The 26,755-nt window shown below is 45.2% G+C and overlaps 1 protein-coding gene across 1 annotated transcript in view; it reads right to left on the bottom strand.

Moving 5' to 3' along the window:
• LOC141128932 (cytosolic phospholipase A2 gamma-like) overlaps positions 1-6,756 on the bottom strand; it is a 93,079-nt gene extending 86,323 nt beyond the window's left edge. Inside the window, exons 1-2 of the mRNA XM_073616589.1 lie at positions 6,516-6,756; positions 1,067-1,167 (exon numbers count right to left, since the gene is read on the bottom strand). Coding sequence (XP_073472690.1) covers positions 1,067-1,167; positions 6,516-6,756 — 342 coding nt within the window. The remainder of the gene's footprint in view (positions 1-1,066; positions 1,168-6,515) is intronic.
• Between the last annotated feature and the right edge of the window lie 19,999 nt (positions 6,757-26,755).

The raw sequence follows: 26,755 nt of genomic DNA, 5'->3' as shown, positions 1-26,755 counted from the left end.
CCTCCAGACTTTTCTATAAATAGCTCTGGTGACTGGCTTTCGGCTCTGTAGTAAGGTCTGAACAACTCTGTTAGGCCTTTACTCCTCAGAGACTTTCTTCCTCAGTAACCACACTGAAAGGTTCAGCATGGCTACTTGTGGATGTAAGAGGTCCCTGTGACAGGAGATCTTGTCGGCAGGGAAGCCTCAGGGGAGGTTGGTCTGTTAACTTTAGTAAAGTTGTGAACCATGGCCTCTTGGGCCAAAATGGTGCCACTAGGATTTAACATGTTTCTTCCACTAGAAACTTCGCTAGAACTCTCGGGATGAGGTGAAGAGGTGGAAATGCATAGGCCAAGTTGAAGGTCCAGGTAGTCTGTAAGGCGTTACCACCAAGGGTTGATCTCCTGGGCATAGAGAGCAGAAACTGGGAGCTTCTGTATTCAGTTTGCAAATAGGTCCACTTCTGGCTTCCCCCAGTAAGCTGCTATGTGGTCAAAAACTTCTGGATACAGAGACCACTCGTTTCGAAACTAGTTGTCGACTCAAGAAGTCTGCAGTGCTGTTCTGCTCCCCTTTCAGGTGTATCGCAGAGATGGTTTCTAGATTGAATTCTGCCCACCAGCATTAGTAGAGGACTTCTGGTGCCTCCCTGTTTGTTAATATAGGCTACAGCTGTCATATCGTCTGAGTGAACTTGTAGATGTGACCTTGTATTGTGTCCTGAAAGGCTAGTAGGGCTCTGAGGATAGCTGATAGTTCCTTCCAATTGGAGAAAGGTTTCTCCTCTGGCATCCACATGCCCTGGGCCCAGCATGAGTTGAGATGGGCTCCCCAACCCCAACTGCTCACATTCGTGGTCAGAGTAGATGTGATAAGACCCAGAGTACCCCTTTGTTTAAATTTTCTGTGTCCTTCCACCACCAGAGGGAACGTTTTACTTTGGTGGGGATTGATATGTATTCTTCCAGATCCTTGTCCTTTAATTGTTCCAACACAAAACCCTGAAGGTCTTTGGTGGAACCTGGCCCATTGTACAGCTGGAATTGCTGTGGTCATAAGTCCTAATGCTGACATCACCACTCACTGTACATTTGGTGCTGGTTTGAAAGGACATTCTCTGCTTCAGATTCAATATATTTTCTTCTGGCAAGACTATCCTTTGATCTACGGATAGAATCGTGTAGCCTAAATACAGAATATTCTGTGTCAGGGTTATTTGATTTTTTTCAAACTGATTATCCACCCCAATTGACTCAGGCTGAGTTGGGTTAACTCTAAGTCCTGACAAAGTGGCTTCTCTGAGTGGGCCATGAGGAGCAAGTCTTCTAGATATGGAATGACCGAGACTGACTCAAGTCTCAATGGAACTGGCGCTTCCTTGAGAACCTTGGTAAAAATTCTCGGGGAGGAGGATAGCCCGAAGGGCACTGCTCTGCACTGAAAGTGATACATTTTGGTGTCTATCTGAATCGCCATACATTTCTGGCATTCCTTCCTTATTGGGATATGCAGATAGGCATCCCTTAAATCTAGGGTAGCCATAAACACCTTTTTGGAGAAGATTCCGTATGAAGTAAATGGACTCCATCCGAAATCTTTTGTATTGGTTGGAGATGTTCAGGGGTCGGAGGTTCATGATTAATCTGAACTTCCCTGACGGTTTCTTTGCCACAAAGATGTGCGAGTAAAAACCATCCCCCTGAATAGGGACTGGTGTCAATACTTCTTGATCCACCGTCTCCCCTGTTAGTAATGGTAAGGCCCTGGCCTTTTCTGAATGTCTTGGAAGTTGTGTCACTAGAAATTGAGGGTGGGTTGTTGTGAAATTCCAGTGCAAAACATCTTTTCCCACTGTGGGAGAAAGTTTTTTAATTTTCCTCCCACAGGGACCCTGATGTCACTGGGTATTAGGGTGGTTAAAAGTATACCCCCATTTTCCTTTCTCTTTTTGCCCCATCCAGTGCTTTTTGGGTTTGAAATCCTTCTTCGTTTTGAAAGGGTTCTTTTGAAGGATGAAACAAACAAACACACACACACACACACACACACACACACACACACACACACACACACACACACACCTTCCTTTGAAAAAGTTTAGTGGGAAAAGTTTTTATCCACCATTCTTTCTAAGGCAGAATAGAATTCAGGGCCGAATACTAAATCTCCTGTAAAGGGGACACTGCACCAGCGTGTTTTTTCGACGCCGTGTCTCGGTCTCCCCCCCCCAAGTTGTCATCCAGGCTGACCTTCTGGCTGCAACAGAAAGTGCTGACGCCTTAGCCGCAAATTTTACGGAATCCGTTGAAGTGTCAGAAATGAAACTTGTCGCCTTGAAAAGCATAGGGAAGGTTTTTAGGAGTTCCCCTCTAGGAGTGCCTACCTTTAGGTGTTCTTGTAGTTGTGACAACCAGAACTCTAGATTTCTAGCTACACAAGACGTGGCTAGAACTGGCTTCAGGCCTGCCATTGATGCATCCCAGGCCCTTTTCAAGACTACGTCTGTTTTCCTCTCCATTGGGTCCTTTAAATGACCCATATCCTCAAAAGCAAGGTCAGACTGTTTCAACACTTTGGACAGTGGGGCGTCTATTTTTGGATTTTTATTCCATACCGCCTCTGGGCTCTCATCAAAAGGGGAATCTCCTTTTAAGAGAATTTGGAAAGAAAATGTTGTCCGTAAGGAGTGGGCTGAGGCGGACGAGATCAGAAAGCACGTTATGTATAGGGAATACTTTTGCCTTCTTTTTTCCTAGGGTCTCATACATCTTGTCATGTCTGGACAATAGAACTTCATCAATTTCCAGTGTATCATAAATAGCGCTCAACAGCTTATCCACTTCAAGGGGCAAGCTTGTATTTTGCAGCTTTGTTAGCTACAGCCTGATCCTCATCCTGGTCTGTGTCAGAGTATTCAGTGCTAACTAACACGGTGCTAGGCTCCCTGACTCTACGGGGCTCGCCGGAGCTAGGTGTTGTAAGGCCTGGTGAAGAGGGAATTGCAGCTGCTCTACTGGTGGAAGCAGACGTGTTTGTAGATGTAGACGTTGACGCCATCTCATCTTTAAAGGAGCTAAGGAATTTAGCCAAGGGAGTCTGCCTCTGATTTTAGTAAGCATGCAATACACTGTTCGCATAAAGCTTTGTTAGAGCCCGAGGATAACTGGTTTCCACAATTAGGGCACTTTGCAACCTGACTTGTCTTCCCTTGCAGTCTCCTTAGCCTGAAAATAAAGAATAGATGTTCTCATCAAAAAAATCTTTTACCCTCCTTAAACACCCGTGCTGCAACCACTAAACTGCATAAACGGACAGTGAGACATCCACCATGGAGTACTACAAGTCCCAGCCTTACAACTACACATGAAAAAAACCTCAGTACAGGGCATGCCCAGCAGCCTACCTGGGTTTGGCTGGTGCCTGCATTCGCCGGAGCGTCCTGGGGATTTGCCTCCATGGTTCCCCCCCCCCCCTCAAGCTATGGATCCCACCGCTCGTCCGGTACTGCTGGACACTGGTTGGGAATAGTAGGCCCTGTCTGGGCTTTCCCCTTACACCTCTGGAGACCCGGAACCCTTGGCGCACATAGATGACGCAGTTCCACAGGAAATGACTCAAATGGAGTCTCTGGCCCCCACCACAATTGCAGCAAGGAGCTAGGATGGACAAATCCACCTACACCGCTCCTGGGGGAACCTGCCTCACCCTGCCACACCTCAGCACTGGAAGGGGGGGGGGGGGGCACAATGGGTCTGCTCCCATCATACTGGATGCTACCCAAGCCCAAAAATAATAGGATAAGGACTACACTGGAGCTGATGGATAGGACCCAGTCCCCCTGTGCGGTCACCACTCCCTTAAGGCAGCCCCCGAGAGATGCAGTCCCTCTCCAGGTTCCTAGCAACATGTTCCTCCAATGGAGGAAACACAAATGACTGGCCAGGGACCACCTATTGAACTGTGGTAATGTGTATCCTGTGGCGATAGGGACTATATCTCTCAAGGGCTGTGCTGGAAGACAACTGGGGAAAATATTTTAGTCAACCAAATTAACACTGGATGGGAGCTAGAGAGATACAAATTAACATGTTTTATAAACAGATGGGAGATAGAGATACAAAGTAACATTGGGGTTTATTTACTAAAGCCAAATCCACTTTGCATCTGTACTTTGAAGTGCAGTTGCTTTAGATCTGATGGGAAGCCCTGCCGATCATGTACAAGAAAGGCATAGTTAGAAATACCGTCACTGGTACGTCTAAGAGCCTTTCAGGACAACCTTGGAGCATAGCTCCGCCTTTTTCACAGTAAACACATGCCGCCTTTAAATCCCTCCTCTTCCACCATGGCCTCAGTTTGTGTGGTCTCCGACAAACTGGAAAACAAAGCACAGAAAACCACCAAACCACCATGATACTTAAAATCACTCTTAAGATAAACAAAGGGAGGGAAGTAACGGTTGTCCTGAAAGGCTCTTAGAAATACCGTCACCAGTAAATCTAACTATGCCTTTCTCAAATCGCCTTTCAGGACAACCTTGGAGAGGATAACCGATAAACTTACCCTAGGGTGGGACTACTGCCTGCAATACCTTCCTGCCGAAAGCTTGATCTGCGGCGGACAGTAAATCCAACCGATAGTGGTAGGAGAAATGTCGAATAGCTGGACCAAGTAGCAGCCTTACAGATTTGTTCAGGCATAGCATCGGCCTTCTCAGCCCAGGAAACTGCTGTAGATCTTGTAGAATGAGCAGCAATACCTGAAGGGGGTATTTCTCCTTTAGCTTTATAGGCCTCTGTGATTGCCAATCTAAGCCATCTGCCTAGTGTACTTTTGGAAGATTTCTCTCCCTTGCGCGAGCCTGAGAAAACTACAAAAAGCATTCAATTTTCTGAATTCTTTGGTTACTGTAAGAAAGTGTAACAAACATCTTGTCAGTAACTTGGTAGGAGGCTGAGATGCTGGGAGGGCTCCCCTTGCGGCTGAGCGCAGCACACCACTGAAGGTGGAACAGCAGGTGTGGTGCCCACAAAAGCACGGGTGCCGGGTTGCTGGGGACAGACGTGCTTGAAAGGTCCAGAGACAGAGTCCAGTGGAATAACTGAAAAGCGGAGCCAGGCCAGGGGTCATTCACAGAGAGACAGTCAAGGATCAGAATGACCCAAGATCAGCTGCGTCTTAGTACAGGGAGCAAGATAAGCAGAGTCCAAAAGCCAGGCTGGGGTCAGATGCTGGGAGCAGGCAGGAAAAAGTCAGGTGCAAGCCAGAGGATCAGGAAGAGCAGGTCAAAAACAAGCCGGATCGGTAAACAGATCAATCAGATCAGCAGATAATACAGGGCACAGGAACGCAGGGGGAGCTGAAGACAAACCAGCATTTGCAGACACCAGCAGACTTCCTTATACAGGCCAATGTGACCTGCTGGTAGAGATACTGGGTCCTAAAGTCCTTCTCCTGCCAGAGATGTTGGGTCCTAATGTCCTTCTCCTGCCATAAGTGCTGGTAGAGATGCTGGGTCCTAGAGCCCTTCTGCTGTTAATACCCTGACACATCTCCTTACATCCAGAGTATGAAAAGCTTCTCCTGGATTGGTCAGAGTTGGAGAAAGTGGGCAGGATTATTTCTTGTGATTGGTGAAAGGTAGAAGAAACCTTAGGAAGAAACGCTGGGTCCATTTGAAGGACCACTGTCTGCAAAAACTTTCAGAATAGGTTCTATAACTGCCAGAGCTTGGAGCTCACTGATTCTTCTTGCAGAGGCAATGGCCACCAGAAAAATAGTTTTAAGAACCAAATTCTGCAAGGATGCTTCTTGTAATGGTTCAAACAGAGCTCCCGAGAAACCCTGCAAAACAATAAACAAATCCCAATTGGGAAAATCTTTAAGGGCTACTGGCCTATTTTGTGCGAGTGCCCTGAAAAAAATCTTGAAATGAAAGCTTCTTTGGATAAATTTATTTCAAAACAAAAACAGATAAAGCAGTCAAGGTGCTGGCTGCCAGTCCCTTCTCTATTCCCTCATGGAGAAATTCAAGAACACATACTGAACTCTTAACCTGGGAGGCCTTTAGAAGCACACCAGGAGTTACATTTTTCCAGATCTTCATGTATATGGCCCGAGTGACCTCTATTCTACTTGAAAGAAGGGTCTTTACTACTTTATCAGATAGCCCTTTTGCCTTCAAGAGGTCTTCTTCAGAAACCAAAGCTGTTAACTGAATATAGTCCACTTCCGGATGGTTCACTGACCCTTGCAATAGAAGATCTTTTCTTGACGGTAACTTCCACGGAGGTTCCGTGGCTAGATTTAACAGAGCCGCGAACCAAGGCCTTTTTGGCCAGAAGGGAGTGACCAGGATCAGATGAGCCTTTTCTTCTCTGAACTTTTAGGACCAGTGGTATCAGGAAAGGGGGGGAAAAAAAAAAAAAAAAAAAAAAAAAAAAAGCATAGCACAGCTGGTAATGCTACGGATGGGCGAAAGCATCTATGCCTACTGCTTGATCGTCTCGGTGGAGAGAGAAGAATTTGCGTACTTTTGTTGGCAAACAGATCTATTTGGGTTTGCCCCCAAGCTTTGGAGATCAGGAAGACTTCTTGATTTAGGCTCCATTCCGCTTCCACCAGCTTCCGTCTGCTTAGAAGATCTGCTAGCAGATTCGGAGAACCTTTCAGGTAGACTGCTGATAATGAGGCCACGTTCTGTTCCGTCCAGGTCAGTAATTGACTGGCCAACGCTAGGAGCATTTTGCTCCTGGTTTCCCCTTGTTTCATCATGTGGGCTACTGCAGTTGTATTGTCTGACAGAACGTGATGGCCCTTTACTACATGTTGAAAGGCTAGAAGACCCTGAAAAATCGCTTTCAGTTTCCACCAGTTTGAGGAATTTTGGGCTTCCGACTTGAACCAGACCCCCTGAGAAGTCTGACTGTCCAGGTGGGCTCCCCAGCCCCAGGAACTCACGTCCATCATAGGATGCTTGTCCAGGGGGAAGACCCAAAAAATGCCTTTTGTCAGGTTGGATGGATTTCTCCACCACCCTCTTTACCTTTAAAGGAAAGTTTTATCTGTTTTTCGAATTGTTCCTGGTATGAACAACTGCATAGTATGTTTAACTGGAGGGGCCTTGAATGCAATCTGGCAAACTGAATGGCGGGAGAAGATGCTATAAGAAGACCCAACAGAGCCATAGCTGACCTGGCTGACACTGACAGGTTGTTCTTAACCTGTTTCACCGCTGATTGGATCTTTTCCCTTTTTTCCTGTGGTAGAAAGACTTTTTGAAGCACAGAGTTTATGGTGTAACCCAAAAACTTTGTCTCCTGTGAGGGTTCCAGATTGGATTTTTCCAAATTTAGGAGCCACCCTAAGCTCTTGAGGTGATCCTGGGACGTCTGGAGGTTTGATAAAACTTGTTCTTTGGAATCTGCGAAGAACAGGTTGTCCAGCTAGGGGACAACTGAAATCCCTCTAAACTTCAGAGGTTCCAGAGCTTCTGCCATCATTTTTGTGAAGATCCTGGGGGAGGATGAAAGTCCGAATGGTAGAGCTCTGAATTGGAGGTGCCATACTGAGTTCCCCAGATCCACTGCCAGGCATAGAAACCATTGAGAAGTCAGAACATGGAGATAAGCATCTTAGATCCAGGGATGCCATGAAACAGCAACTTTGTAATTGAAAAGATTGTGTCCATTCTGAAATGCTTGTACCTTATTGATTTGTTCAAGATTTTTAAGTTCAGGATCAAGCAGTACTTCCTTGAAGGCTTCTTTACCAGGAATATGAGAGTAGAAGCCCCTGCCCTCCTGATTTTTTTGGGACCTGGATGATTACTTCTTGCTGAATCAGATCCTGTAGTAGGGTCATCATTGCAGAAGCTTTTTCCCCCCAATCTCTTGGTAGGGCTGTAACATAAAATCTGCTCAGGGGTGGCTCTGAAAATTCCAGCCTGTATCCCTAAATAATGATGCTTTTCACAAACAAACTTGGAGATTGCATGTTCCACTGTAGGTGAAAAGCTGACAATCTTCTCCCTACTGGGGTGAGGGGATCTGAAGAGAACTCCTCCTCTTTACTTACCTCTTTGGGTGCCCCAACTGCTCTTGCGGTCCTGTTCCTTATTCTTATGGGTCTGTTGAACAACATGAAAATTCTTTTTAATTTGGCGGTTTCTTTTTGGATGGGAAAGCCTTTTTCTTGTTAGCTGTCCTATCCAAGACTGTTTTAAGGTCTGGACCAAAAAGAAAAAAAAAAAAAAAAAAAAAAAAAAAAAAACACCTGAAAAAGGTTATCTGCACAGCTTAACCTTAGAAGCTGTGTCACCAGACCAGGTCTTCAGCCAAACCACACGTCTGGCTGAGTTCACCAGGGCTGATGACCTTGCAGCCACCTTGACTGATTCAGCCGATGCATCAGCCATATACTTAACAGCTTTTAATATTAAAGGAAAAGACTGCAACAAGTCTTTACGCGGTGTGCCTGCTTCTCAGCTTCTCCACCCAGCATTCCAGGTTCCTTGCCACAACCTTGGAAACCATAGCAGTTTTGAGACTGACCAATGTAGAATCCCAGGCTTTAAGAAGGGAGTCTGCCTTCTTATCCATCTGATCCTTTAGCACCCCCATGTCCTCAAATGCAAGGTCTGTGCATCTAGAAACCTGCGAGAAAGCAACATCTACCCGCGGTTTCTTATTCCAAACTTCAGAGTCTTTATTTTCAAATGGAAACCTTCTCCTAAGGGTCTTGGAGAAAGAAAGGGCCCTCTCGGGGTCCTTCCATTCTTTCTTGACTGACTGATAGGACCCTATGAACCGGAAACACCGTTTAGTTTCATCCAGACCCTGGTACATTTTGTCATGAACTGACAGTTGTACTTTTTCCTCCTGAATTTCAAGGGTAACGTAGATTGCTCTTAAGAGGTCATCCACCTCCTCCAAAGAGAGCTTGTACCGAGAGGATCTGCTATGGTCTTCCTCCTCATCGGAGTCTTTGAGTAAGAGAAGAGTACTCTCCCCCCCCCATCATCATCACCTGAAAGCTGCTGGGTTCTGTACCAATATGAACCTGACAGAACTCAGCGAGTTCATAAGTTCCTTTACAGAAGAGAACAAGTCCTTGTACTGCTAGGACGTTTCTTCCGCCACCAGGTTCCCAATACAGGATCTGCACATTGCCTTCTGCCACAAATCTCTAAGGGGGTTCTTGCAAGAAGGACATTTCCTTTGACTTGGTGGATTTGCATGTTTAGTTTTTCCTAACACTTTTTCCTGTAATGAGAAACAATTTTAATTAAACCTAGTGTCCCAAAAATGAACAACACTAGTATATAGCAAAGCCAGCACCAAGCCAAGGAAAACAGAAATCCAAGCAGTGTTAATAGTGAGGTACCCAGTCCATGCTGCAGGGTCCGAGAAAATTAACCACGGACTGTGTAGCTACAGGCTCCCTTGGGGAGGAAAAACAAACAAAAACCAACAAAGCCCATAAGGATCAGAAAAAAGGCGCCACTCTTACCTGGGCTTGACCGGTGCCAAGGGCGCCTACATCCGCCGTTGCAGTCTTGCTCTCATCCATTTTCCAGAGAAACCGCAGCAAAAAAAGTGCCAAAAACCCACAGGTTTTTTTTTTTTTTATTTTCCCAGGCCCCACATCAGCGAGGGCCAGAAGCGCCGGTCTATAGACCCGCCCTCTGGTCCCTGCATTCCAGGCACTTGGAACCACTGGTGCCATGCCCCTTCAGGAAGCCATGTCACCGGACATGACGCCCTCGTCGGCCGGGACCCAGAACCAAGATGCTGGACACGCCGCTGACCGGCAGTGGCCCCCGGTCATCCAGAGCCATCTCTTAGGACCCTGAAAAAAAAAAGTGGAGTCCAGGCACCAGATGCCACACCTCCTGAGGGGCCTAATTCCCCTGAGATGATGAGACCGAGAGCTCTGAAACATCCCCCGCCCCTGGAGGGGTGCTGGGATGGTCACTGAAACTAGCAAAAAAGTAAGCCTAACGCCCTTCAAACCCTGGAGAGACCGCAGCTCCCTGGTTCCAGGCACATGCTTCCACCATGGCAGAGGAAACACAATAACTGAGGCCATGGTGGAAGAAGAGGGATTTAAAGGCGGCATGTGTTTCCTGTGAAGAAGGCGGAGCTATGCTCTCTCCAAGGTTGTCCTGAAAGGAGATTTGAGAAAAATGTTTTTTTTTTTTTTTTTATTTTCCTTGCATATCCCCCTCAGATTTACAGTGACTGCACCTCCAAGTGTACTTGTAGTGCAGAAGGGATTTGCCTTTAGTAAATCAACCCCATTGTGTTAGGAACCTCGTGCAGCAAGTGCTCACTCTTGTGAGAATAAAAGCTTAGCAAGGCGTTCAAGAATGTGCGTGTGCAGATGTTCATGAACGCCTTGCTAAGCTTTTATTCTCACAAGAGTGAGCACTTGCTGCACGAGGTTCCTAGCACAATGTTACTTTGTATTTTTCTATATCCCATCTGATCAATGTATATAAAACAATGTCACTTTGTATCTTTCTGTCTCCTGTCTGACCAATGTTTATAAACAAAGTAACATTGTATATTTCTATCTCCCGATCAAAGTAACATTATTTATAAACATTGATATGAAAGGAAATAAAGAAGCAAAATATTCTTTCATGCACATTTTCATTTTTTTGCATGCATTATCAACAATCATTTTCCTGTGCTAACATTTTCCTCCAATGTGAAAAAACATACAACATGCCAATGTGCATTAAAAAAAAAAAAAAAAAAAAAAGTGCACGTTTAAAAAAAGGACCATTTTTAGAAGCATCAGGTATAGGTTAGGGAGAAGGCACCCGCCAGCATTATAGCAACCAATCACTCACCCCTGCCCAGCTCATTCAGCTGTCAGCCTGGCATTTTCAGCTGACAGGTGATTGCAGACAAGGAGCAGGGGGTGTAACACCCCCCCCCCACACAAAAATGTGATGTGGGGAGTTACCCTACAATGCATACTGGGCCCTAGAACAATACCTTCCTCCTGCTGACCCCAGATTCCCCCTTCCAATGCAAATTGCAACATGCCCTGAGTACGCGTGTGCCCCTCTCCTGAACCATACAAAGCAATATGCCCTAGAATTTTGGGTATATTTTGTTTTTCACATGGGACCCCCCCCCTAAAATTCATACCAGGCCCTATGTGAAAAACAAAATATGCCCAAATTCCATGGCATATTGCTTTGTATGGTTCAGGAGAGGGGCACACATTTCTCCCCCCTTGATGGAAAAAAAAAAAAAAAAAAAAAAAAAAAAAAAAGGGGGGTGCCCCTCTCCTGAACCATACCTAGTAACGTGCCCTGGAACTCACTCCATTTTTTATTTTTTTTTGGCAGCGTACACCCAATTAAAACTCATACTGGACTAGAGGAGCCAGATATGGATTTTTTTTTTTTTTTTTACATTCACCTGGTTCTGACTCCATAATAAGCAGCTTCCCTAAAGGATAAATCCATCACTGTATTCCTACCACTGATAAGTGAATTGAGTAGTCTCCTCCCCCCTACAAGAAATGGAGCTGCATGAAAAACGCATCAAACGCACAATGTTGCAGTACAAAAGTTGCACCGGAAAAAAAAAAAAAAAAAAAAAAACCCACACACACACACACAAGGGATGCAGTCTCAGCTGCATAGTGTAAACCTCACTTACGGGTTTATTATGAAGCTTCCATTGACATTTCCGGATTTTGTAGATTTCATAGTTCTACAAGCACACAGGATTTGGAGTCTAGAGAATTGTTTTTTATTAACTCAACACAGCCAATCATGTTGAAGCTTTTTTTCCCCCAGAGAGATTTCTTATTACAGACTCCAGACCAGTTCTGGATGCATTTTGATTGGCTGCTATGAGTCCTTCGCTCGGCTTGTTGCATGGTTTGTAATAAAGGATTGGGTGTCACATTGATAAAACTGAATAGAAAGTCACTCACCTCATTGCCCGCCATTGGAAATGAAGGTGGGTCACCAATAGTGACCTGTAATCTGATAAAACAGAATGCAGGAGTAAGACTTCTGAAGAGGATTAGCTCAGATTTACAGAAGACAGGATGGAGGTACCAGTAATCAGCTGATCAGGGCCGGGACAAGGGGCTGGCTGCCCTGGGCACTGTGGGATCACATGAGGTGGGGGTGCCACAAGGCGATTGGGGTGGGGGAATTTGGGGTCAGGAGGTAGGTATTGTTCTAGAAGGGGACATATTGGAATGGGGGGGGTGGATTACAGAGATGTTTTGGAACTACATTTCCCATGATGCTGCTAATGCACTCTGCGGTGTAGTTGTGCATCATGGGAAATGAAAAAAACCAAAAAAAAAAAAAAACACACACACACACACACACACACACACACACGGGTGCCAAGGCTCACCAGCACTGATCTAGGGCGATTTGTGTAAAGAGTGGGGATGGAGGGGAGAGAAGACATGTACTAGTAAGGGAAATCTTAGGAGTAGAGAATTTGTGCTAGAGGGGTGAATTTGTTTCCGAGGGGGGGGGTTTATGATTAGGGGGCAAGTATTGGTGCCCAGTGTGTGTGTGTGTGTGTGTGTGTGTGTGTGTGTGTGTGTGGATTTTGTGACACATAATGCTCATACATATGGGGGGTGGAAGTGCAGACCACAAGGTAATAAAGATTAAAGTAGCCTATAATACCTTCAAAGCCAAACGATAGGAACAACAAACATAACCTGGGAAAAGGCATATAGACATTCCATTGCTGCAAAAGCCTCATACCACCATGCAAGCTTGGGGCTACCTCCTCATTTCCATGTTGGATTAGTAGAGCTCCTGCTGTACAGACCCCCTTAGATGTAGCTCTGCTGGTCTCATAGACCCCAATACTGAGGTGGTGTCCCTACTTCCCTCTCCTTCACACCAGTCATGGACAACCATGTCCCAGGCTTCATTCTGTGAATGGGGAAGACTTCACCCCCCCAGTTTCCTCTTATCTGTATTATTAGTTTCTCTACACAAGATATGAAACAGTGACCCCACTTTGGTTAAGAAACAAGCCCCTCTACCTGATCAATGTACATTGCAAGGATTGGAGGAAACTTTGTTGCAGTCTTACCTTTTGTTGCTGTGTTGGGTAATGTCAGTGTGCAAAATAAATCAGAAATGGGAGTGACTTTTATTACCAAGCAGCTGATGAACTTGATGGGTTTTAATGAGAAAAATTGCTGAGCCTTTAGATGTGATTAACCCTTTGAGAACATCTCACCATAAATGATATTTCTGTCCCTGGTTGGCTACACTCACTTCTCCCCTGAATCTGTGGAGGCAGCAATGGTGGTCACCTAAGTTGAACTACACGCATCTCCATAGCTCCCAACTGTCCCTGATTTAGAGGGACTGTCCCCGATTTGGAACAAAGTCCCTCTGTCCCTCTTTTCTCCTCATTTGCCCCTCATTTTGGTCTGATCTATAGAGTTGTATATAAAATGCACTTTTTATCTTTCAAAAAGGTGTTTCTCAATCCCAGCGCTAAACCTTTCATCCAATTTCTAAATTGCTGCATTTGTAAATTTTAAAGACCAGTATAAAAGAATAGTGGTGGTAAAAAAAAAACACTTGGGTTTAACAAATTCATTTTTTTTTTGTATAATTCTTCTTTAAGAGGGTGTGGCAGGGGGTGTGTCCTATGCCTACATACTTTTGCTAAAAAAGTTGGGAGGTGAGCATGTCTGCCTGTGTTCATCTCCAGTATAAGGTGATTGATGGGAGTAGTAGTTTATACAGGAAAGATGAAGTTCTTTCCTTGAAGCTCACATTTCTGGTGTCATTTAACAGATATTTTATGGACGTCCTGAAAATGTTTATAAAGCTGAATTCCAGGTTTGGATGTTTTATACATAATTATATTGGATCAATGTAACTATGTATATACCATACCTGTCAGATCCCTCTAGACTGGAAATCACTGAGAGCCTACACCTCTACTACAGCACTACTACTATATCACTACTACACCTCTACTACACTACTACCATACCACTACTACACCTCTACTACAGCACTACTACACTACTACTATACCACTACTACACTACTACTATACCACTACTACACCTCTACTACAGCACTACTACACTGCTACTATACCACTACTACATCTCTACTACAGCACTACTACTATACCTCTACTACACCTCTACTACAGCACTACTACACTACTACTATACCTCTACTACAGCACCACTACACTACTACTATACCACTACTACACCTCTACTACAGCACTACTACACTGCTACTATACCACTACTACACCTCTACTACAGCACTACTACACCGCTTCTCCAGTGATCTCCACTAGCATCCTTGCCCCCTACAGGGTGGCTGACTTGCTACATTGTGAACAGGAGGTTGGCCACTCAGTATGGGCACCATTCATAGAATGATTTCCTTTTTCTGAATGAATGCAAAGCATTCTCTGGTTGGACAAGGAGGGGAGCGTGACATAACCACCCCACCTTCATCACATTTTTTTGGTGGTTTGACCTTTCAGTAGGGATGAGCCAAACCCCCCCTCCAGGCAAAACACAGTTAAAGTCTATTGGGACACGAACATGAATAATCAAAAGTGCTAATTTTAAAGGCTTATATGCAAGTTATTGCCATTAAAAGTGTTTGGGGACCTGGGTCCTGCCCCAGGGGACATGGATAAATGCAATTTTTTTTTTTAAATGGCCATTTTTTCGGTAGCAGTGATTTTTTTTTTTTTTTGCAAATAATTTTTATTATAGATTTTAGTGATACAAAATAAAGGAACATGGACATTCACAAACATTGTACAGTGTATCCATTTGTGGTATTAAACATGTGTTTTATATGGTTTAGCTGGTATTAGTTCCTATGGTAAAACAAGTAAGCAAATATAAACGTACATTCAGTTGCTAAGTTGTTTTCCAGTCTCCTTGACTGGAAATGAACATAAAACACAAAGAAAAAAACAATTTTTGAAAAGAAGAGAAAAAAAAAACAGAGTTATATGATATGGGCGTTGGGAATAGGATAGGAGGGAAGAAAAGAAAGGGGGGAAAAAAGAGGATGAGCCTTCTGGTTGGTTTTATTACTTGGTCATGGTGGGTCCTCCCGGAGGTGCCACAGCTCCCAGACCCTGTTATGTGCCTCCAGCCTGTACTGAATTCTAGCTGTCATTTTCTCCATCAGTTCTACATCTTTAATTCTAGAGTAAAGATCTTCAGCTGAGGGTGGAGTAGTACGTTTCCAGTTTAGGGCTATGAGGCAGCGTGCTGCCGTGAGTATATGTCTTACTAATTTCTTATATGGTCTACAAATTTTTAATGGTGATAAGCCCAGTAGGAAAAATGTTGGAGTCGCTTGGACTTCGACTTAGGAGGTGGGAAAGGAGGTGGCGAACCATCTCCCAGTACTGAGCCAGTAGTGGACAAGTCCAGTATATGTGTATAAGAGTGCCTTTAGCTTCCTGGCATCGCCAGCATTTATCTGAGCTATTAGGGAAGATTGTATGAAGCACATCTGGAGTCATGTACCAGAAGTAGAGAATTTTGTATGAGTTTTCTTTATATAGTGTACACATTGAACTCTTCGCTGTCTGATTCCATATTGCTTGCCACTAATGGAAGTTCTTCCCCAAGGATCTTCTCCAATCTGAGCATGTAATGATGTTTACCTTGCCCCTCTAGGGCGATGGTATTCAAAATCTTATATATTCCTGATATTAGTCCCTTCTGTGAGCTACCTGCTAAAATGGTGGTTTCAAACGGGGATGGAGGTGAAAATTGCAGATTCGGGGCTATAGTTAGTGCATAATAGGGATGAGCTTCGAGTTCGAGTCGAACTCATGTTCGACTCGAACATTGGCTGTTCGCAAGTTCACCGAACAGCGAACAATTTGGGGTGTTCGCGGCAAATTCGAATGCCGCGGAACACCCTTTAAAAGTCTATGGGAGAAATCAAAAGTGCTAATTTTAAAGGCTAATATGCAAGTTATTGTCATAAAAAGTGTTTGGGGACCTGGGTCCTGCCCCAGGGGACATGGATCAATGCAAAAAAAAGTTTTAAAAACGGCCGTTTTTTCAGGAGCAGTGATTTTAATAATGCTTAAAGTCAATCAATAAAAGTATAATATCCCTTTAAATTTCGTACCTGGGGGGTGTCTATAGTGTGTCTGTAAAGGGGCGCATGTTTCCTGTGTTTAGAACAGTCTGACAGCAAAATGACATTTTGAAGGAAAAAACTCATTTAAAACTACCCGCGGCTATTGCATTGCCGACAATACACATAGAAGTTCATTGATAAAAACGGCATGGGAATTCCCCAAAGGGGAACCCCGAACCAAAATTAAAAAAAAAAAATGACGTGGGAGTCCCCCTAAATTCCATACCAGGCCCTTCAGGTCTGGTATGGATATTAAGGGGAACCCTGGCCAAAATTTAAAAAAAAAAATGATGTGGGGTTCCCCCTAAATTCCATACCAGACCCTTCAGGTCTGGTATGGATTTTAAGGGGAACCCCGCGCAAAAAAAAAAAAAAATGGCGTGGGGTCCCCCCAAAAATCCATACCAGACCCTTATCCGAGCACGCAACCTGGCAGGCCGCAGGAAAAGAGGGGGGGACGAGAGTGCGGCCCCCCCTCCCTCCTGAACCGTACCAGGCCACATGCCCTCAACATTGGGAGGGTGCTTTGGGGTAGCCCCCCAAAACACCTTGTCCCCATGTTGATGAGGACAAGGGCCTCATCCCCACAACCCTGGCCGGTGGTTGTGGGGGTCTGCGGGCGGGGGGCTTATCGGAATCTGGAAGCCCCCTTTAACAAGGTGACCCCCAGATCCCGGCCCCCCCCCCTGTGTGAAATGGTAAGGGGGTACATAAGTACCCCTACCATTTCACGAAAAAAGTGTCAAAAATGTTAAAAATGACAAACAAAAGTTTTTGACAATTCCTTTATTTAAATGCTTCTTCTTTCTTCTATCTTCCTTCATCTTCTGGTTCTTCTGGTTCTTCTGGCTCTTCTGGTTCTTCCTCCGGCGTTCTCGTCCAGCATCTCCTCCGCGGCGTCTTCTATCTTCTTCTCCTCGGGCCGCTCCGCACCCATGGCATAGGGGGGAGGCTCCCGCTCTTCTCTTCTTCTTTTCTTCTCTTCTGTTCTTCTTCATTTTCTTCTCCGGGCCGCTCCGCAATCCATGCTGGCATGGAGGGAGGCTCCCGCTGTGTGACGGCGCTCCTCGTCTGACAGTTCTTAAATAACCAGGTGGGCGGGGCCACCCGGTGACCCCGCCCCCCTCTGACGCACGGTGACTTGACGGGACTTCCCTGTGGCATTCCATTTCACACAGGGGGGGGGCCGGGATCTGGGGGTCACCTTGTTAAAGGGGGCTTCCAGATTCCGATAAGCCCCCCGCCCGCAGACCCCCACAACCACCGGCCAGGGTTGTGGGGATGAGGCCCTTGTCCTCATCAACATGGGGACAAGGTGTTTTGGGGGGCTACCCCAAAGCACCCTCCCAATGTTGAGGGCATGTGGCCTGGTACGGTTCAGGAGGGAGGGGGGGCCGCACTCTCGTCCCCCCCTCTTTTCCTGCGGCCTGCCAGGTTGCGTGCTTGGATAAGGGTCTGGTATGGATTTTTGGGGGGACCCCACGCTGTTTTTTTTTTTTTTTTTGGCGCGGGGTTCCCCTTAAAATCCATACCAGACCTGAAGGGTCTGGTATGGAATTTAGGGGGAACCCCACGTCATTTTTTTTTTTTAATTTTGGCCGGGGTTCCCCTTAATATCCATACCAGACCTGAAGGGCCTGGTATGGAATTTAGGGGGACTCCCACGTCATATTTTTTTTTTAATTTTGGTTCGGGGTTCCCCTTTGGGGAATTCCCATGCCGTTTTTATCAATGAACTTCTATGTGTATTGTCGGCAATGCAATAGCCGCGGGTAGTTTTAAATGAGTTTTTTCCTTCAAAATGTCATTTTGCTGTCAGACTGTTCTAAACACAGGAAACATGCGCCCCTTTACAGGCATACTATAGACACCCCCCAGGTACGAAATTTAAAGGGATATTACACTTTTATTGTTTGACTTTAAGCATTATTAAAATCACTGCTCCTGAAAAAACGGCCGTTTTTAAAACTTTTTTTTGCATTGATCCATGTCCCCTGGGGCAGGACCCAGGTCCCCAAACACTTTTTATGACAATAACTTGCATATAAGCCTTTAAAATTAGCACTTTTGATTATTCATGTTCGTGTCCCATAGACTTTAACGGTGTTCGCATGTTCGAACGAACTTTTTTCCTGTTCGCATGTTCTGGTGCGAACCGAACAGGGGGGTGTTCGGCTCATCCCTAGTGCATAATGTCGTATTTGTAGATACCCATAAAATGCTTGTCTTGGCAAGTTGTGTTTGGCCTGCAAGTCTGAAAAAGACAGGAGCCTATGGGTTCTGGGATCTACTATACTTCCAAAGTGGAACAAGCTCCTAGAGGACCAAGGGTGTGACATCTGATGTGTGAGGCTATCTGGCACCTTGGGGTTACAAACAAAGGATGTCAGGGTCGATCTTTCTGAGATTAGTTTGTTAGGGTGAGCCAATGTGCGCCAAGTCCGCTTTAACATGGACATGGGGCCCAGAAGGCGTTCTGGAGCTACCTCCGCATCTGCATTCCATAATAAGTTGTTCGGGTGTATTGGGGCTAGCCATAATTTCTCGATCTTTGTCCACTTATTTTATGATTTTTGAGTAAACCATGATGCCACAGCTCTCAGCTGTGCAGCTTGGTAGTATTTAACGATATTTGGGAAAGCAAGGCCTCCCTCACTGCGCGACGCCATCAACACCATTTTAGAGATCCTATGTTTTTTGTAGTTCCATACGAAGTGAAGTAAATCTGATTGAAGCTTTTTCAGGTGTTTAAGTGGTATAGGTATAGGAAGTGTTTGGAAAAGGTACAGAAGCTTTGGGAGGATGGTCATTTTAATAGATGCAATTCGTCCTAGTAGGGAAATATTATGTTTTTTCCAGTGAAGTAATAAGGATCTAATTGTGCCAAAAAGAGGGGGAAAGTTTTCCTGGTACAAAGTATTAAATTTTGGAGTGATATGGATCCCTAAGTATTTCAGGGCAGTTGTTTTCCAATTGTAATTATAGTTAGATTTTAAAAGTGCAGTATCAGCGTCAGGGATGTTGATGGGTAGAGCTTCTGACTTTGAGGCATTAATTTTATATCCTGAAATGGCACGGAATCGGTCCAACTCAGCGTGTAGATTTGGGAGGGAGATATGGGGTTGAGTCAGGGTGAGGATTATGTCATCGGCAAAGAGGGAAATCTTAAACTATCTGTCTCTGACCATTATTCCCCGTATGCTTAAATTATTCCTGATGGATGCCGCTAGGGGTTTTACACATAGTACAAATAACAGGGGCGATAGTGGGCACCCCTGTCTTGTGCCGTTTGAAACTGTAAATGGTGCTGAGAGTGCAAAAGGAGTTCTGACCTGCGAGGAAGGATTGGAATATAGATGTTTTATTGCCTGCAAAAAAGGGCCCCGGAAGCCCATGTGGCTCAATGTGGCAAACAGGAACGGCCACCCCAGACGATCAAAAGCTTTTTCAGCGTCTAAGCTAAGCAACATAGAAGGGGCACCGTCCCTGTTCGCCACCTCCACCAAATCTATCACTTTTCTAGTGTTATCACTTGCTTGTCGCAATCGGACAAACCCTACCTGGTCTTTATGGATCAGTTATGGTAGGATCGTGTTCAGGCGATTAGACAGAAGTTTGGTGAAGATTTTTAAGTCAGAATTTAACAGCGCAATAGGCCTGTAATTTGCGCATATGGAAGGATCTTTATCTGGTTTGGGAATATGGGTGATGAAGGATTTCTGCATTTCCAAGGGAATTTGGGTGTCTTGAAGGAAAGCATTAAACAGTCTGCGAAGATGGGGTAGCAAAAGAGGAAGAAATGCTTTATAATATTCGTACGGGAACCCGTCTGGGCCCGGGGCTTTATGGGACGGTAGGGTTTTAATAGTAAGTTCAATTTCCTCGTCAGTGATCTGTGCATTAAGTGTTAACAGATCTGATGATTGGAGATGGGGGATTCCACTTTGTTCTAGATATTGTTTCATCGTGTGGGTCAGGTCAGTAGAGGGAGGGTTGCTGGGTATGCCTGGGTTGTTGTAGAGTTCTTTATAGAAGTCCGCAAATGTGTGTGCAATGTCTTCAGGATGTGATAGTGACTGTCCCAGTTTGTTTTTAATCTGATTTGGAGTTTGCATATGGGATCTCTCCCTTAATTTGTTAGCTAAGAGAGAGTGTGCCTTATTCCCTTTGTCGTAAAACATTTGTTTCAGCCTAGTTAGGGCTTCCTCAACCTGTCCCATAGCTAGATCACGGAGAGTTGTGCGGAGTTTAATTATTTTCCTTAGGTTAGCTATCGTGGGGTTGGTCTGGAGCTTATTTTCAAGTGTTTTAAGTTCACTCTCTGCCTTTATTTTGGCAGCTAAGGTGTCTTTTTTTAATGCTGATGAAATCGCTATACATTTACCCCTAAGGAACGCTTTGTGGGCCTCCCAAAGAGTAGGGAGTGAAACTTCCTGGTTGGAATTTTCTAGAAAATAGAGCTTGAGTGTAGAGTTTAGTTCCTCTAGGGTCGGTTGGTGTTGGAGGAGGAATGTATTCAATCTCCAGTTATAGGGTCTACGGACAGGGGTGCCTAGGTCTAGCGTAATTAGAATGGGGGCATGGTCCGACCATGAGATAGGGCATATTTGTGTCAGTTTTAGAGTGAAATTATTAAGGAAAAAGTAATCAATGTGTGTGTGTGTGTGTGTGTGCAGTGGGGAGCTGAGTAGAACGTATATTGTCGGCCTCCTGGACATAGAGCCCTCCACGCGTCAAAGAGCGCATATCGTCTAGTGATCTGTCTGAATAGTCTCGAGTCTCTATGGACCCTAGATGAGGAAGTGTGGGGGGCTATTGTCTGGCGGTCCGCCGTGGGTGACCGAACAAGATTAAAATCACCTCCCAAAATAAGAACCTTAGGGGTAGATCTGAATATTCAAGATATTACCTTGGATAGAAAGCTATGTTGTTTAGTATTAGGGGTATATAGTGCACACAACGTTACTTCTTGTGTTTGCCATAGTCCTCTCAGAATAATGAAGTGGCCGTTAGGATCACAGTATTGGGACACGCAAGTGAAAGGAGCCCCCCGTTTGAAAAGTATGGCCACTCCAGCCTTTTTACGACTACCCGAAGCTATATATATTTGGGAGTAATATCTGGATGCAAATGCGAACGAGCCTTCCTTATTATAATGGGTCTCCTGGACCATAACAATATCAGCTCCTGATTGTCTAAACTGCAGTGATTTTTTTTAATGCTTAAAGTGAAACAATAAAAATGAAATATTCCTTTAACCGCTTGCCGATCAGCCGCTGTCATTATACTGCAGCAAGTCGGCACGATCCTGCAAACTGTCGTAGGTATACGTCGGATTGCGGGATCGGGATAGCAGGCACACTCGTGCCCGCTGCACTGTGGGGGTGCCGATGCTTGTGGCCGATGGTCGCGATGACCGCCAGGCACGAGCGATCGCAACCACGAGGGACAGAACACGGAAGTGTGTGTGTAAACACACCAATCTGTGTTCTGTTCTGAGAGCAGTGACAGATTGTGTGTTCCTATTAGCTAGGAACCACGATCCGTCATTTCCTCTAGTCACTCCCCTCCCCCTTCAGTTAGAATCACCTCCCAGGGAACAGTTAACCCCTTGATCGCCTCCCTAGTGTTAACCCCTTCACTGCCAGTGACATTTTTACAGTAATCAATCATTTTTATAGCCATGATCGCTGTATAAATGTCAATGGTCCCAAAAATGTGTCAAAATTGTCTGATGTGTTCGCCATAATGTCGCAGTCATGATAAAAATCACAGATCGCCGCCATTACTTTTAAAAATAAAAAAATTAATTAAAATCCTATAACTCTATCCCCTATTTTGAGGACATTATAACTTTTGCGCAAACCAATCAAAATACGCTTATTGTGATTTTTTTAACCAAAAATATGTAGAAGAATACATATCGGCCTAAACTGAGGAAAAAAATTGGGGATATTTATTATAGCAAAAAGTACAAAATATTGTGTTTTTTTCAAAATTGTGGCTCCTTTTTTTGTTTATAGCGCAAAAAATAAAAACCACAAAGGTGGACAAATAGAGCAAAAAATAAAAACCGCAGAGTTGATCAAATACCACCAAAAGAAAGCTTTATTTGTGGGGAAAAAATTATCAAAATTAATTTGGGTACAACGTCGCACGAACGCACAATTCTCCTTCAAAGTGTGACAGCGCTGAAAAGTTGAAAATTGGCCTGGGCAGGAAGGGGGTGAAAATGCCCTGTAACCACTTCCCGCCGGCCTATAGCAGATTGACGGCCAGGCGGTGGTTTTGTTATCCTGACTGGGCGTCATATGACGTCGAGCAGGATAACCCCCTAGCTCACGCCCACGGGGGGCACGCAGCGCGGCGATCGGGGATGGCGTGTGTCCCTCAGACACAGCGCTTCCCCGATCATGGTAAACAGCCAATGAATTTGGTTGTTTACAATGTGATCGGCTGTGTCAAAGGCACAGCCGATCACATGTCACAACAAACTCGGTGGAGCGCTCCGTGCGCGCCGCAGGAGGAGTGCAGGGCAGGGATTGAGGAAGGCGGGTGTCCGTTGGACACAGCTCTTCCCCGATCAGTGTAAACAGCCAATGAAATTGGCTGTTTACCATGTGACTGGCTGTGTCCAATCACAGCCGGTCACAAATGTAAACACAAGAGCAGTTACTATCTGATCTCTGCTCTCTCCTCACACACCGATCATGTGAGGAGAGAGCAGAGATAAGTAAGTGAGATATCAGTGTAGTGTTCTGTCTGTATACTGTGCACAACACGACCCCACCAATAGAGGACCTGTCACACAGCCCAGCCCATTAATCAGCCCTTCTGTAAATCAGCCCATCTGGTCAAGCAGCCCATCTGATCAATCAGCCCAGCCAATCAATCAGCCCATCTGTCAATCAGCCAATCAATCAGCCAATCACTCAGCCCATCTGTCAATCAATCAACCCATCTGTCAATCATCTGTCACAGGCCCACCGCCATCAGTACCGCCATTGGTACCGCCACACAGACTACCAGTACCGCCATCAGTACCACCGCCAGTTCCACCATCTATACCACCACACAGGTCCGCCACACAGGCCAGCCACACAGACCTGCTACCAGTATCGCCACCAGTACCGCCACCGCCACCACCTGTACCACCATCAGTACCGCCACCACCACCCGTACCGCCACCTGTACCACCATCGGTACCACCACACAGGCCTGCCACTGATACATTGGTACCACCACTACCACCTGTACCTCCATTGGTACCAACACCACCACCCGTACTGCCACCTGTACAGCCATCGGTACTACCACACAGGTCCGCCACTAATACATCCGTACCACCACTACCACCAGAAGTACCATTACATAGGCCCACCAAAAAGGAATACCATGTCGCAAAGGGTTTACACACCTGAGAAGGCATATGCCCTTCTTACCATGTCGGATGATGAGAGCAGTGCGGAGCTCCCATCATCCGATTCTGGTTCGGAATACGAGCCAGTGGAGAATAGTGGATCAGAGTCCGAGTCCTCAGAGGAAACCGTCCCTCCCAAAAGAATGAGATCAGGAAAGAGATCAGGAACATGATCAGGACCAAGATCAGAAGATTTGCCCACCACCAGCAGCGCCAGACCCCAGGAAGAGGAGCCCAGTACAAGTACTGGAATCACACGCCCAAACCGAAGAACCCAGCCCAGTCCTACCTTCCCGATGCCCTGGCAAACCCCTTATTGTTGCCTGCCAAATCAGGATCTGCTATCATCCCCCCTTTCACTGCACAGCCAGGTGTGCAGCCCGACACTAGGAATTTTTCTCAATTTAATTATTTTTCTTTATTTTTCCCACAAGATTTGCTGCAGAATATGGTGGATCAGACTAACCTGTATGCATCCCAATTTATTGCTGCCAACCCCAATTCTTCCTATGCCCGCATGTTCCAGTGGCGACGCCTAACACTGGACAAATTTAAATTGTTTTTGGGCCTTATATTTAATATTGGGCTTACAAAAAAGAACGAAGTCCATGCATATTGGTCCACCAACCCCATCCACCATATGCCCATATATTCCACTGTCATGTCCAGGACAAGATACGTCATGATTATGCGTTTTCTCCACTTCCATGACAATTCACAGTGCCCTCCACGAGATCATCCCAACCACCACAAATTGTACAAGCCCCCTAATCAATTCCTTTCCCAGCGATTTAGAGACGTTTTTATCCCAGACCAAAAAATTTGTGTGGACGAGTCCCTCATACATTTCACTGGCCGACTGCACTTCAAGCAGTATATACCAAGCAAGAGAGCCAGGTATGGGCTGAAATTAAATAAATTATGTGATCGAGCCACTGGATATGTCTTCACATTCTGGATCTATGAAGGCAAAGACTCTCAGCTCCAGCCCCGTGACTGCCCCACATATATTGGAACCAGTGGGAAAATTGTCTGGGAGCTGGCATACCCCCTATTCTACTAAGTATTACTATTATGCTACTTAGGATATCCACTCTGTTTTTAACAAATGTATTTTCTTACTAAATAAATATATATTCTTTTATATTGTATATCAGTTTCTACTCTACCATTTATATGTCGAGAACTATTACACCAGCCTGCCCCTTTTTCTTCACCTTTATAGTAAAAAAAAACCCAGCCTGCGGTACTTTAAAAAAATTGGAAGGGATTTCCACAAAATCTGTTGACAAAAAAAATGCAAAACGGAGAAACGGCATTCATGAGGAATGAGGAGGTATTGGCCATGAAGTGGAGGGACATCCACAATGACACCATGGTGGAGATCCAAAGAAGACGCGGCCCCATTGTAAAGCCGGAATGTATCCACGATTACAATATGTACATGAGGGGTGGATTTAAACGATCAGATGCTACAGCCCTATTTATCATCCAGAAAGTCCCGTTATTGGTACAAGAAAGTTGCGTTTCACCTGTTTCACATGGCCCTTTTTAACTCGTTTGTCTGCTACCAAAATGCAACTCAAAACCAACAAATCACCTACCTCAAGTATATTGAAGATATTGTCACTGCCCTCATTTACCAACAAGGTCCCACCCCAGGAAGCATTCGCTTTGATAGCGTGAGTCGACTTCATGAGCAACACTTTCCCAATCACATTCCCCCACAGAATCTGGAAGAAGACGCCAAAAGAAATGCCGTGTATGCAGCAGAGGAGGAGTAAGAAGAGATACCAGCTATTATTGTCCCCAATGTCCCTCACAACCTGACCTGGGCATCGGAGATTGTTTCAAAAATTATCATACATCCATCCAATATTAGTTCCTCTTATTATTAACAGACTGCCATTTCCCCATTTGCCTGCTACCATGTTAATTAACTGACCCTGGCCTGTTTACCGATGATGCCTTTGCTTGCCGATTTAAACCACATTTCTGACTTCCACTTGCACCAAACTCAGCCTGTTTACTGACGATGCCTCTGCCTGCCGATTTAAACCATGTTTCTGACTTCCATGTGCACCGACCTTGGCCTGTTAATCGACCATATTTTTGCCTGCCAATTGGACTGATCTTTTGGCCATCTACTTCAGTACACAGGGGTCTCACATATGTGAGGGGCTTCAGAATAGCGTTCTGAGTAGAGAAAACAGTTTTCGTTTTCTGTGCTCCCAGAACAGGGTCTGGTTGCCCAGGGGCTTCAAAGCGATTTGGATGGGAGAAGCTTCTACCCCTGTCCCCCTGGCCCTAAGCTTGATGGCCTTCCTGCTGCGTGGACCAATACTTTGGCTGTGCTGACCATATTGCTGCCTAAAATGACCCATGACATTATGGACCATGTTTCTTCCTGTTGCTTGCAGTACTGCAATACTTTGGATGTGTTGACCATATATCTGCCTGCTGCCTCTACTGACTTTGGACAGTATTTCTGCCGGGACACCTCTGCCTGCTACCTGGACCTGTGCTTTGGCTGTGCTCTGGCTGTGCTGACAGTATCTCTGCCTGTACGAACTATAGACAGTATTCCTGCCTGCTGCCTGGATGATTGCTTTTGCTGTCGCTGACCTCATTCCTGCCTGCTGCCTGGACCGATGCTCTCCTCTGTGGACTACTGCACTTCTAAAACCACAGGTAATCTTTTGTTATTTGGTATGTACCTGCTATGTGTTAGAAATATGAAGGGCCTTCAAAAATGTGATCGGTAGTCAGAAAATAATATGTGTATTTAATGCTGCTAGAATGCCTGGAGGTGCTACTTGGACGTTGGGCCTCTGTATGTGGCCAGCCTGTGTAAAAAGTCTCAAACGTGGTATGGCCATACTCAGGAGGAGTAGCAGAATTTATTTTGGGGTGTCATTTTTGCTATGTACATGCTATGTGTTAGAAATATCTTATAAAGGGACAACTTTGTGTAAAAAAATGCATTTTCATTTTTTTCTACATTTTCCAAAAACTTCTGGAAAAAAATGAATCATTCAGAAGACTCATTATGCCTCATAGATTATACGTTGGGGTGTTTGCTTTCCAAACTGGGGTCATTTTGTGGACAATTCCATTGTCCTGGTGCTCCAGGGCCTTCAAAAGTGTAACAGGTTGTTGAGAAAGGATATGTGCAATTT

The sequence above is a fragment of the Aquarana catesbeiana genome, linkage group LG01, assembly GCF_042186555.1.
Source record: "Aquarana catesbeiana isolate 2022-GZ linkage group LG01, ASM4218655v1, whole genome shotgun sequence".
NCBI classification, from domain to species: Eukaryota; Metazoa; Chordata; class Amphibia; order Anura; family Ranidae; genus Aquarana; species Aquarana catesbeiana.
The sequence above is the reverse complement of the archived record's forward strand: the minus strand, read 5'-3'. Positions and strand labels throughout refer to the sequence as shown.